At 41.7% G+C, this 12,505-nt stretch overlaps 1 protein-coding gene across 1 annotated transcript in view; it reads right to left on the minus strand.

Moving 5' to 3' along the window:
* Positions 1-8,848, minus strand: part of LOC311141790 (guanine deaminase-like) — a 28,083-nt gene extending 19,235 nt beyond the window's left edge. The window contains exons 1-5 of the mRNA XM_084177248.1: positions 8,639-8,848; positions 6,274-6,362; positions 5,988-6,159; positions 2,340-2,427; positions 758-863 (exon numbers count right to left, since the gene is read on the minus strand). Coding sequence (XP_084033374.1) covers positions 758-863; positions 2,340-2,427; positions 5,988-6,159; positions 6,274-6,362; positions 8,639-8,767 — 584 coding nt within the window. The 5' untranslated portion in view covers positions 8,768-8,848. The remainder of the gene's footprint in view (positions 1-757; positions 864-2,339; positions 2,428-5,987; positions 6,160-6,273; positions 6,363-8,638) is intronic.
* Between the last annotated feature and the right edge of the window lie 3,657 nt (positions 8,849-12,505).

Consider the following 12,505-nt stretch of genomic DNA (forward strand, 5'->3'; position numbering starts at 1 on the left):
GATTGCAGAGGTCTTGAAAAAGAAGGGTCATGTCACTAGCTGAGGTTAATGTGGTGCGGGAGTCAGGCGCAGGACACCGAAGCTTAGTCCAACAACGTTTACTAGTGCAAACCCAAGCACAATACAATGAACGGCCTCAAACAACAAACAGAGGCGAGCGATTACGCAGACTGTGCGTAAACTAACAAAACAATAAACAGAGAAAACACGCAGCACTAACGGACAGGCGAATAACAACACACAACCTAACCACTACAAAACAGGCAACTTATAGAACACATAATCAGACACAAACGGACACAGGTGCAATAGACAGACAAAAGCAATCAAACATAGAAACATTCAACGGTGGCAGCTAGTACTCCGGGGACGACGAACGCCGAAGCCTGCCCGAACAAGGAGGAGGAGCAGCCTCGGCAGAATCCGTGACAGGTCAACACTGCAAATATTGACTCTTTGCATAAACTTAATGTAATTGTCAATAAAAGCCTTTGACACTTATGGAATGCTTGTAATTATACTTCAGTATACCATAGTAACATCTGACAAAAATATCTCATAACACTGAAGCAGCGAACTTTGTGAAGACCAATACTTGTGTCATTCTTAAAACTTTTGACCACGACTGTATACAGCTTGCCCCCTCTCATATTTATTACCTACCTACCTGTTAGTTTCACCTTGTCCCCTCTCATATCTATTACCTACCTACCTGTTAGTTTCCCCTTGCCCCCTCTCATATCTATTACCTACCTACCTTTTAGTTTCCCCTTCGGACTCCTCTGGCGTCTCTTTGTAATGTGGGACAAAGTTGTTTGTGTCCATACACACCTTGCCCACAAGGGCACGCTGTCCAAAATCGTCTGCAATGACAAGAAACATTGGCAAAGGTCACCATATCGGTCAAATCACCTGTCAGGGCAGCTGCATTTGGTGTGATGAGTAGCACTTTGTCAAGACTGTATCAGACTGGAGTCATTAGTGACCTTTGTGATGTTAGTCACTAGGCTTCGTCAGCATCGTGGAATAACCTAAATAATAAACTAAAGCTAACAGTAGTCTATTGAACCAAAAGGCGGGTGCTGCAGAAAATGCTTTAACGTTGTGATGACACAATTCTGGTGTCCTCCCAAACTACAAACTCTGGACTATTTTTAGGAGGAGTGATGCAACCACCAAAGGATAAACATTCCAGGCATACAGTTAATGGATGAGAAAGTGACTAATTCTACTCACTCCTCCACATACAATATACCCTATGTTCATTTCTTGTTCTGAGCTGGTGTTCGTAAAAATAATTTTCATTACAGTGGGTAACCATAAAGACGGCATGCAGCAAATTAACAAAACGTTCACACTAGACTCCCCCAAGTGATGGCTCACACTGACATAAGAAGTTAAACATTGTCAACTACCTAACTACAAAGCATAGAGAATGTGTGCCAGAGGCTGGCCTAGCGGTCAAGACAGCCGCCTCCAGATCACTTGTATTGTATCCTCCTGCGACGAGGGTTAGAATCCCCACACCGCCATCTTTGATACTGTCTATCCCCTGCTATCAGTCTACCTACTTTCCTGTCTAAAGAAAAAATATGAAAACATACGAAAGAGGAGTGGAGTTCCATTCCCCTTTTAAACAAGAGACTGGGATTTATACAATTTTACATAACAACTTGCGCAGTGAAGGCATGTGGTCTAAGGCACTGCATCGCAGTGCTAGCTGTGCCAGTAGAGATCCTGGTTCGAATCCAGGCTCTGTCGTAGCTGGCCGCGACCGGGAGACCCATGGGGCGGTGCACAATTGGCCCAGCGTCGTCCAGGGTAGGGGAGGGAATGGCCAGCAGGGATGTACCTCAGTTGGTAGAGCATGGCGTTTGGAACGCCAGGGTTGTGGGTTCGATTCCCACGGGGGGTATGAAAAATAAAAAAATAATGTATGCACTCACTAACTGTAAGTCGCTCTGGATAAGAGTGTCTGCTAAATGACTAAAATAAATAATAATAAAATAATGTGTGTGTGTGTGTATATTCCAGGTACAGTTGTACACTTTGTGACTAAGGTTCATGTTTAGGTCCAGTTAGATAATGTCCTATACTATTTTACTATCTAACATGTCCTTCCCTTCCTCTCTCTATGTCTTTCTCATCAATTGTTATACTTACGTAATAAACACAAGAGTTATCCACAGGAGAGGAGACCACTGGAAACAGGTCAAAGTTCAAAGTACAACCACTCTGATTAAGATCACACAAATGTCTGGGCTAACTTTGACCTCGGCAAATGTGCAAGTGAGCAGTAGAGTGTGTGTGTGTGCACGTTTATGTGTGTGTTTTCTCACTTGCGATTTGGCCCAGCAGTAGAGAAGCGTCGGTGTGTATGGTGGCAAAGTAACAGGCCGTAGTCGTACCATTTCTCAGGGTTCTTTTCTGAAATAGACAAGTATTGCGTTAGTATTCAGACTCTTTTCAAATAGGGCCTGCTCATACATACCCATCTCTCACTGCAATGTCACCTGCCCAAGCCTACTGTGTGTAACAGTATCTGGATTTCAGATTTTCTATGCCAATGTCCCACTCCGTGAGCATTCCTTATGGTAGCCAAGGAAGCAACCTTAAAGATATAGGGCCGATTCCGACCCGAGTTAAGCACGAGTAAATGGAACGTAATTCCCTTTTATGCACTTCTCTCTCTGCGTATTCTGACCTTGAACTTAAGCATGAGAATATCATGCTATTCACCTGCTATTCGTTTTGGGTGGAGATCGAATAAATGAAGGTGTGGCGGAGGTGTGTCTACAGATACGCCGTATTCTGACTTTGACTTAATTCCCAAATAATTCCACCACCTTTACGCGCGAGGAAACCATGAATAAGGTCTAGCGAACCTACCGGTTCCAAGTGGAAACGCATCAACTTCATTTTTTCCAATAGAAATAACACTATTCTCCATGTTAAATATTAGCCACCATCAGTTTCGACCATCAGTAGGCCTAATAACAACTCATGTTCAACTGCCAATTCACTGTTAGTTCCCTTCAGTTGGTATAGACTACATTATCATTCCATTTAATGACATTGTTTAGTTTACCTTCATTTGCTTCCTCTATAAACGTCATCACAGCCGTGTGGTTGTTGCTGAGAATCATTAGTAACAGTTGATAATATTTTTAAAAAATGACATGTAGGCTAATTCAATCGTTATGGAGCGGAGCGCAGACTAAGCCCTAACAGTTTGAACCCGACAGAAGGCGTAGTACTTGTCATTACACAGTTCCATGGTTAGTGCAGGCAATAGACAAGGGTATAGCCTACTATTGTACACTAATCTTCCAACATTACCCTGGGTTAGAAAACTGAATGTGGCAATTTTCAGAATGAATCAAAACACTTTTCTTTCTTACGTGCGTAAAGGCTCTCCAGACCTGTTTTTTTATGATTCTTAAATACTTTCCTAACCCTAAATAATCTACAAGATCAGAGCATTTTTAAATCTACCAACTGGTGCTGAAACTGAGACAAATATGCATATATTTAGATGGATTTCTTTCATTGATCTCTAATATTCTGAACCCGTTCTCTCCATATATTCTAGTGAGTCTGTCGACAAACTTTAAACTAAAAGGTACAATGTATTTAAAGGGATGGCTTAAGATAAATGTACTATTGAATGAAAACTCCATGAGAAAATCTGTTGGCCAGTAAGTGGGAGGGTTTTCAGCAGTTGAATTACATATACAGTGGGGGGAAAAAGTATTTAGTCAGCCACCAATTGTGCAAGTTCTCCCACTTAAAAAGATGAGAGAGGCCTGTAATTTTCATCATAGGTACATGTCAACTATGACAGACAAAATGAGAAAAAAAATCCAGAAAATCACATTGTAGGATTTTTAATGAATTTATTTGCAAATTATGGTGGAAAATAAGTATTTGGTCAATAACAAAAGTTTCTCAATACTTTGTTATATACCCTTTGTTGGCAATGACACAGGTCAAACGTTTTCTGTAAGTCTTCACAAGGTTCACACACACTGTTGCTGGTATTTTGGCCCATTCCTCCATGCAGATCTCCTCTAGAGCAGTGATGTTTTGGGGCTGTCGCTGGGCAACACGGACTTTCAACTCCCTCCAAAGATTTTCTATGGGGTTGAGATCTGGAGACTGGCTAGGCCACTCCAGGACCTTGAAATGCTTCTTACGAAGCCACTCCTTCGTTGCCCGGGCGGTGTATTTGGGATCATTGTCATGCTGAAAGACCCAGCCACGTTTCATTTTCAATGCCCTTGCTGATGGAAGGAGGTTTTCACTCAAAATCTCACGATACATGGCCCCATTCATTCTTTCCTTTACACGGATCAGTTGTCCTGGTCCCTTTGCAGAAAAACAGCCCCAAAGCATGATGTTTCCACCCCCATGCTTCACAGTAGGTATGGTGTTCTTTGGATGCAACTCAGCATTCTTTGTCCTCCAAACACGACGAGTTGAGTTATTACCAAAAAGTTTTATTTTGGTTTCATCTGACATTCTCCCAATCTTCTTCTGGATCATCCAAATGCACTCTAGCAAACTTCAGACGGGCCTGGACATGTACTGGCTTAAGCAGGGGGACACGTCTCGCACTGCAGGATTTGAGTCCCTGGCGGCGTAGTGTGTTACTGATGGTAGGCTTTGTTACTTTGGTCCCAGCTCTCTGCAGGTCATTCACTAGGTCCCCCCGTGTGGTTCTGGGATTTTTGCTCACCGTTCTTGTGATCATTTTGACCCCACGGGGTGAGATGTTGCGTGGAGCCCCAGATCGAGGGAGATTATCAGTGGTCTTGTATGTCTTCCATTTCCTAATAATTGCTCCCACAGTTGATTTCTTCAAACCAAGCTGCTTACCTATTGCAGATTCAGTCTTCCCAGCCTGGTGCAGGTCTACAATTTTGTTTCTGGTGTCCTTTGACAGCTCTTTGGTCTTGGCCATAGTGGAGTTTGGAGTGTGACTGTTTGAGGTTGTGGACAGGTGTCTTTTATACTGATAACAAGTTCAAACAGGTGCCATTAATACAGGTAACGAGTGGAGGACAGAGGAGCCTCTTAAAGAAGAAGTTACAGGTCTGTGAGAGCCAGAAATCTTGCTTGTTTGTAGGTGACCAAATACTTATTTTCCACCATAATTTGCAAATAAATTCATTAAAAATCCTACAATGTGATTTTCTGGAGAAAAAAAATCTCAATTTGTCTGTCATAGTTGACGTGTACCTATGATGAAAATTACAGGCCTCTCTCATCTTTTTAAGTGGGAGAGCTTGCACAATTGGTGGCTGACTAAATACTTTTTTTCCCCACTGTATTTAGCGCGTGCATGGGAACCACTTCTGAAAAGCCTGTCACGCACCTTACTAAGAAGTGCGTAGGAAAGGCATGTGTAAGAAAGGCTTAATTTCCTAAATCGGAATCGGGCCCATAGTGCAGTAATAGTTTTTGCTTCACTGCAGGTTTGTTTAATAAGCTAAAACTTCACAAAAGTAAACTATCCCTTTATTAACCTTTAGTAAAAGGTCATAGCCGTTTGTTATTGGCCTTCCTTTGCCACGACATCCAACCAATTACAACACATTGGTGTTCCTCTCCCTGCCCAGCAGTGAATTCCGAAAAGTGAGAGAAAATGCCAAAGTTTGCTGCTCCTGCGTGTCCTTTGTCACTGCCATATTACCCTCTGCAACACAAGGCTTTAAAAATTATAACGTTAGTCTTACAAACATTTAAAATAGGAAATGGAGATAAGAATTGTCTAGGATCTTCTATGCTAATCTGAAATCTACTAGCGGGTCATGTTCATTCGGATGTGCAACGGCACACATTTTAAAACATTTTGTGAGTGTTTCTTATTAGACAAGTTCAGGTAGTCCCTGTTTCAGTTTGTTTTCTTGCATTTGGTGCATACTGAACAGGGCACTGATGACTTCTATGGGCTGAGGTGTGTTAGTGTGGCTCAGACAGCTCACCACGACATGGGTGTAGACATTGCAGGCGAAATCCAGGTCTTTGAAGCGGGCCTCCACTGGGAAGGTGTACATGTTGAGCCACTGTAGCAGGGGCAGGTCAAGGGCTGTGCCTGCATAGCTGTACTGAGATGCGTGGATGTGGGTGTCCACCATCCCTGGCATGAAGAACTCACTACAGACAACAAAATGGGCTTTAGGATAATAACTGGGGTGTGTTCTGTCACAAACAGATGTAGTGAATTATTTGGAATCAGTGTTACTCTCATAGAAAGGACTCGTCACTCACTGCTGACCAAGCTGTGTAACAGCCAACGCCTCAAAACCCCACTTCTGTGACAGACTGTCCACTTCCTTCCCACTCCCAATGAAAGCAATCTGTCAACATGAGAACCAACCAGAGACAAGGTCCTGATTAGAGCAACAGGGAGACAATCAGAGCCAGCTAGACTCAACAAGGTGATCAATTCATTTAAATATAATGTATCCATATATTGTTAAGTGAGCTACAGTGGGGACAAAAAGTATTTAGTCAGCCACCAATTGTGCAAGTTCTCCCACTTAAAAAGATGAGAGAGGCCTGTAATTTTAATCATAGGTACACGTCAACTATGACAGACAAAATGAGAAAAACAAATCCAGAAAATCACATTGTAGGATTTTTAATGAATTTATTTGCAAATTATGGTGGAAAATAAGTATTTGGTCAATAACAAAAGTTTCTCAATACTTTGTTATATACCCTTTGTTGGCAATGACACAGGTCAAACGTTTTCTGTAAGTCTTCACAAGGTTTTCACACACTGTTGCTGGTATTTTGGCCCATTCCTCCATGCAGATCTCCTCTAGAGCAGTGATGTTTTGGGGCTGTCGCTGGGCAACACGGACTTTCAACTCCCTCCAAAGATTTCTATGGGGTTGAGATCTGGAGACTGGCTAGGCCACTCCAGGACCTTGAAATGCTTCTTACGAAGCCACTCCTTCATTGCCCGGGCGGTGTGTTTGGGATCATTGTCATGCTGAAAGACCCAGCCACGTTTCATCTTCAATGCCCTTGCTGATGGAAGGAGGTTTTCACTCAAAATCTCATCATACATGGCCCCATTCATTCTTTCCTTTACACGGATCAGTCGTCCTGGTCCCTTTGCAGAAAAACAGCCCCAAAGCATGATGTTTCCACCCCCATGCTTCACAGTAGGTATGGTGTTCTTTGGATGCAACTCAGCATTCTTTGTCCTCCAAACACGACGAGTTGAGTTTTTACCAAAAAGTTATATTTTGGTTTCATCTGACCATATGACATTCTCCCAATCCTCTTCTGGATCATCCAAATGCACTCTAGCAAACTTCAGGCGGGCCTGGACATGTACTGGCTTAAGCAGGGGGACACGTCTCGCACTGCAGGATTTGAGTCCCTGGCGGCGTAGTGTGTTACTGATGGTAGGCTTTGTTACTTTGGTCCCAGCTCTCTGCAGGTCATTCACTAGGTCCCCCTGTGTGGTTCTGGGATTTTTGCTCACCGTTCTTGTGATCATTTTGACCCCACGGGGTGAGATCTTGCGTGGAGCCCCAGATCGAGGGAGATTATCAGTGGTCTTGTATGTCTTCAATTTCCTAATAATTGCTCCCACAGTTGATTTCTTCAAACCAAGCTGCTTACCTATTGCAGATTCAGTCTTCCCAGCCTGGTGCAGGTCTACAATTTTGTTTCTGGTGTCCTTTGACAGCTCTTTGGTCTTGGCCATAGTGGAGTTTGGAGTGTGACTGTTTGAGGTTGTGGACAGGTGTCTTTTATACTGATAACAAGTTCAAACAGGTGCCATTAATACAGGTAACGAGTGGAGGACAGAGGAGCCTCTTAAATAAGAAGTTACAGGTCTGTGAGAGCAAGAAATCTTGCTTGTTTGTAGGTGACCAAATACTTATTTTCCACCATAATTTGCAAATAAATTCATTAAAAATCCTACAATGTGATTTTCTGGATTTTTTTTCCTCCATTTGTCTGTCATAGTTGCCTTGTACCTATGATGAAAATTACAGGCCTCTCTCATCTTTTTAAGTGGGAGAACTTGCACAATTGGTGGCTGACTAAATACTTTTTTTCCCCACTGTATTGTAACACATCAGGTGCAATTAAGAAAGGCATCAGATTACACATCTTGCATCACATGCATGACAAAGCAATATATTGCTACACAGTCTGACTACATTTCACAACTTTTGTGACAGTTGTCACGGAATAACCCTAGTTCTACTCGAGTTACACGCCACACAATTTTAACGGATCAAATGAAACTGGTTTGTCTTCTTTTGAAGTAAATGTTATTTGTGTAGGCCACACAAAAAAAAAAACGAATAAAATGTTGGCTTGGGGGAATTTTTTTGTTTGCCAAGGTTTGTCATTACAGTATTTTGAAAATATTTACCGAGCCTATGCATGTTTGTAAAATGTATAGACTCCGGCAACAAATAAATAATGGATAAAAGAGTAGAAAAACATGTAAGTGTACTATGCCTATGTAAAGTAGGGTAATCAAGTTTAAAATGCAACGTTTTTAGGCCTACATAGGCCTATTTCTAAATTAATTGAAATAATGTATGATGCTCGTAAGAGATATTAAAATACTGTTTCACAACTTCCTTCTGTGACAGACCTTCCCCTCCGTGTCCACTCCCAGTAGCCTATCCTCCAGAATTTCCACGGCTTTGTGATAGGTGGAGTGCACAAATGTCCCCCTGTAGACGTGCGCAATTCCCACAGCGGATTCGTTGAAGCTCGTCATCTCTGTACAGGTCAAAGAGCAGGGACCGGCAGTTTGATTATAGAAATTAATCACGTTACGATTTTATCCTCGGCGAGGATAGTGGGCGGTTATCTGCGCACCAATTGGCGCGACTCCACCTGTAGGCACAGTGGGACTGGCCAATAAGCGTGCGCCCGCATGGACAGCAATAGCAGGTTTTTTTTTCCACATATTGAGGGAGTTTGATTAAGTGCACCGGGCTATGGCCCGTGTCGTGAATGGACAAAAGCGGTGAGGGAGGAGCGCCTTTCTCAAATCGAACAGTATAGGCTAATCAGCGCCACTCGGTCATGTTTTCAACAAGGTAGCATGATGCATCTTTCAGAAATGTACATCTCTTTTTCATAAAATATGTTAGCATTTTCAAACTAGTTTTCATTGGAAAGGCAGATTAAGTGGTTTAATTTGCATGTGAACACAAAATCCTACTCATACTCTACAGAACTTTTGTTTTGAGCCGATTTCGCAGTCCAAAACGGGACACCTGGGAGGCAAGCCAGTTCCAAAACGAACGCAATCAACGCGTCGCCAAGATGTAGTCTATCTTTACAATAAACAACTCCTTGTACAATGAGGGTATTAAGCTATTACACACTCCCAAATCTACATCTAGCCTACAACTAGCTAGCCTACATCGCAATAAGTTGTTAAGGCACAAGTCTTGTTCAAATTGTGTTGATTGTAAAATAATGGAACTTCTATGCAATTGTTGTTATTATTAGTTTATAGTAGGGTTATCAAAATAGGTTCTTGTGCATGAGCAATGGTGCATTACTCATTTTCGTACGATAGTTTCGCTCTCCAGTCTCTATAAGCAATTTTTGGCATAGCCTAGACGTGTTCTCCAAGGACTGCTTAGACATGGTGAGAGGAGAGTATATATAGGCTTACCTCCCTCCCTGCTAGGGACTCGATTTTTTGTTTTTTACACAATTGTAAATGAGAGGGAAGGTATACAAATATCTTGAAAAATATTCACCACCTTTGTTGCGGAAAGCCTAAATTAGTTATTTAGTCAAGTTTGCTTACCAAATAACTTGCATCATGGATTCCAGCTGTGTGTAGTACTAGGTGTTAACATGATTTTTAAATAGGCGTATACCTCCATAATCAACCACAAAGACCAAGGAGCTTTTCCAATGGCTTAGGAAGGGCACCGAATGATATGTGGTAAAGACACTGAATATTCTGTTAAATTGTCAAGTTACTAATTAAATGCCAACTCTGAAAAACATCACAATAGTATCCACTTGGTTGCAGAAGGATATCACTTATAACTGCCTCATGAATTAAGTTAATATGACTAACCCCATCATTTAGTTAATATGACTAACCCCATCATAACCTAAAATGTAAAGTTATTTTAATAATGTTAGCAAAATAAAATATATTGCTTCAAAATATGGTTGAAACTATCAAGAGATTGGTAGGATGCTAATGACTAATAGTACTTGATATATATATATATTTTTTTACATTTCTTAGTCATTTTAGCAGACGCTCTTATCCAGAGCGACTTACAGGAGAAATCAGGGGTTAAGTGCCTTGCTCAAGGGCACAGACAGATTTTTCACCTAGTCGACTCGGGGATTAGAACCAGCGACCTTTCGGTTACTGGCACAAAGCTCTTAACCACTAAGCTACCTGCCGATATGATATGGCCCAATAGGTCATGTAAATTGGCCAACATCTTCAAATGAAATGAACCAAAAGACAATCATATTTAGCAACTTCTATGTCATAATCCAGACAATTTCAAACAAGTTGCTGGTTCAGCACTAAAGCTCACTGCTTCAACACTGAATCTCCCTGGGCATTCCAAGTGAGTTTGGCCCAAAGTTTGTTTTGTATCGTCCAGAAATTAAATTCATAGAAAGTTTCTTTGGGGAGGGGTGTTTGGCATACATTTTAAATCTGCATCCAAAATAATTATTGAGAAAAAATAATAAAAGTAGCAGAGAGCACTAAAAATGTGAGATACTTGGAGTCAGCCTGCTGGAAGTGGTTGGTGGGGGGGGTTGCTGAAATAAATACATTTGCACAACCTACAGATGACTATATGGGTCCACTAATACTGGACTATTAAAAGGCCCAGTGTACTACTTTTGTGAAAAAAATACATTTATTTTTCACATTCTGATTTCAGGGGGTGCTGGAGCACCCTCAGCACCCCTACTTCCCGCAGCTATGCTTGGAGTTTAAAATACTGTCTAAAAATAAACAAAATCAAAAAAGGGTACTGTTAAGTTCAACAATAAGAAACAAAAAAAAGATCACTCCAGAGTGAAAAAGGGATCTAACAAATGAGCCACTGACAACCAAAACGAAGCGGGTGTGGTTTTAAAACGGGTTCTGAAAGGCATCCATTGGTGTGCCTTACTCACAGGGTGCTGGCCAAGCAAACTCAAGTAGGGTCTTAACAAACCCCCACCATGGACGCCCACTAGATCTGCATAATAGACGAACTAAAGAAGAAAAAAAAAAGAAAAAAACAATTTAGGGAGTAAAAACAAAACGTGGAGCAAGCCAAACAGAGGAAACAAGATCAAACTTAGAGGAAGAGCTAAACAGCCATGTAGCTCTTCAAACATCTCTCATGCCAACTGAAGCATGGGCTGTGCAGCTCTTGAATATCACCTGTGCCAGCATAGGTGAAACTAATGAGGCAACAGGTGCAACACATCCTGACCAACTAGGATGATTCCAATCAGCGTGCGTCCACACCTAAATAAAACCAACCTTGAAATCAAAAATGAAAAACAAAGCCTGTAACAGTTAATGTAAATAAAATAGTATTCTTAATTTAAACACTACTCATATTTCAAAGCACATGCACACTACGGTTTCAATTGACAGCAAGACAGCCTTTGCAGCATTTACAGACTAATCATTGTAGTGTTTTAAAGCAGACCGTGCTCGAGGAAGGACTGCATTTGCATATTAGACTTTCAAGGCAAGGAAACAGTTTTGTTATTTGGGTCAACTGTCCCTTTAAGTTAGACAGAGCACGTCACTGGACTTTCGATCATGTGTTTTCGATTACGTGTGTTTGAATAAGCAGAACAAACGCATGTGAGCATTACCAAAAGGCACTAAAAACCTGCTCTAAGATCATCAATGAATTGTGTTAATAGCATGATAACAAGTTAGCATGACTCACATGGTCCACTTAGCCTTGTAGCGCTGAAAGGGACAGAACTGAGAGAAGACGATGTCCCACCATGGCAAAGAGATGAAATAATTATCTATAAACAGAGCTACACTGAGTATACCAAACATTAGGAAAACCTTCCTAATGTTGGGTTTCATCCCCTCCACTCCCTTACCCTCAGAACAGCCTCAATTCATCAGGGCATGGACTCTACAAGGTGTCGAAAGCGTTTCATAGGGATGCTGGCCCATGTTGACTCAAATGCTTCCCAAAGTGGTGTAAAGTTGCCTGGATGTCCTTCGGGTGGTGGATCATTCTTGATACACACGGGAAACTTTTGAGCGTGAAAAACCCAGCAGTGTTGCAGTTCTTGACATAAACCGGTGCACCTGGCACCTACTACCAGCCCCCGTTCAAAGGCACTTACATTTTCTATCTTGATCATTCACCCCCTGACTGTCACACATACACAATCTTTGTCTCAATTTTCTCAAGGCTTAAAAATCCTTATTTAACCTGTCTCCTTCCCTTTATCTACACTGATTGAAGTGAATTTAACAAGTGAC

Source organism: Coregonus lavaretus, assembly GCF_964263955.1.
Source record: "Coregonus lavaretus genome assembly, chromosome: 14".
In the NCBI taxonomy this organism is placed as follows: domain Eukaryota; kingdom Metazoa; phylum Chordata; class Actinopteri; order Salmoniformes; family Salmonidae; genus Coregonus; species Coregonus lavaretus.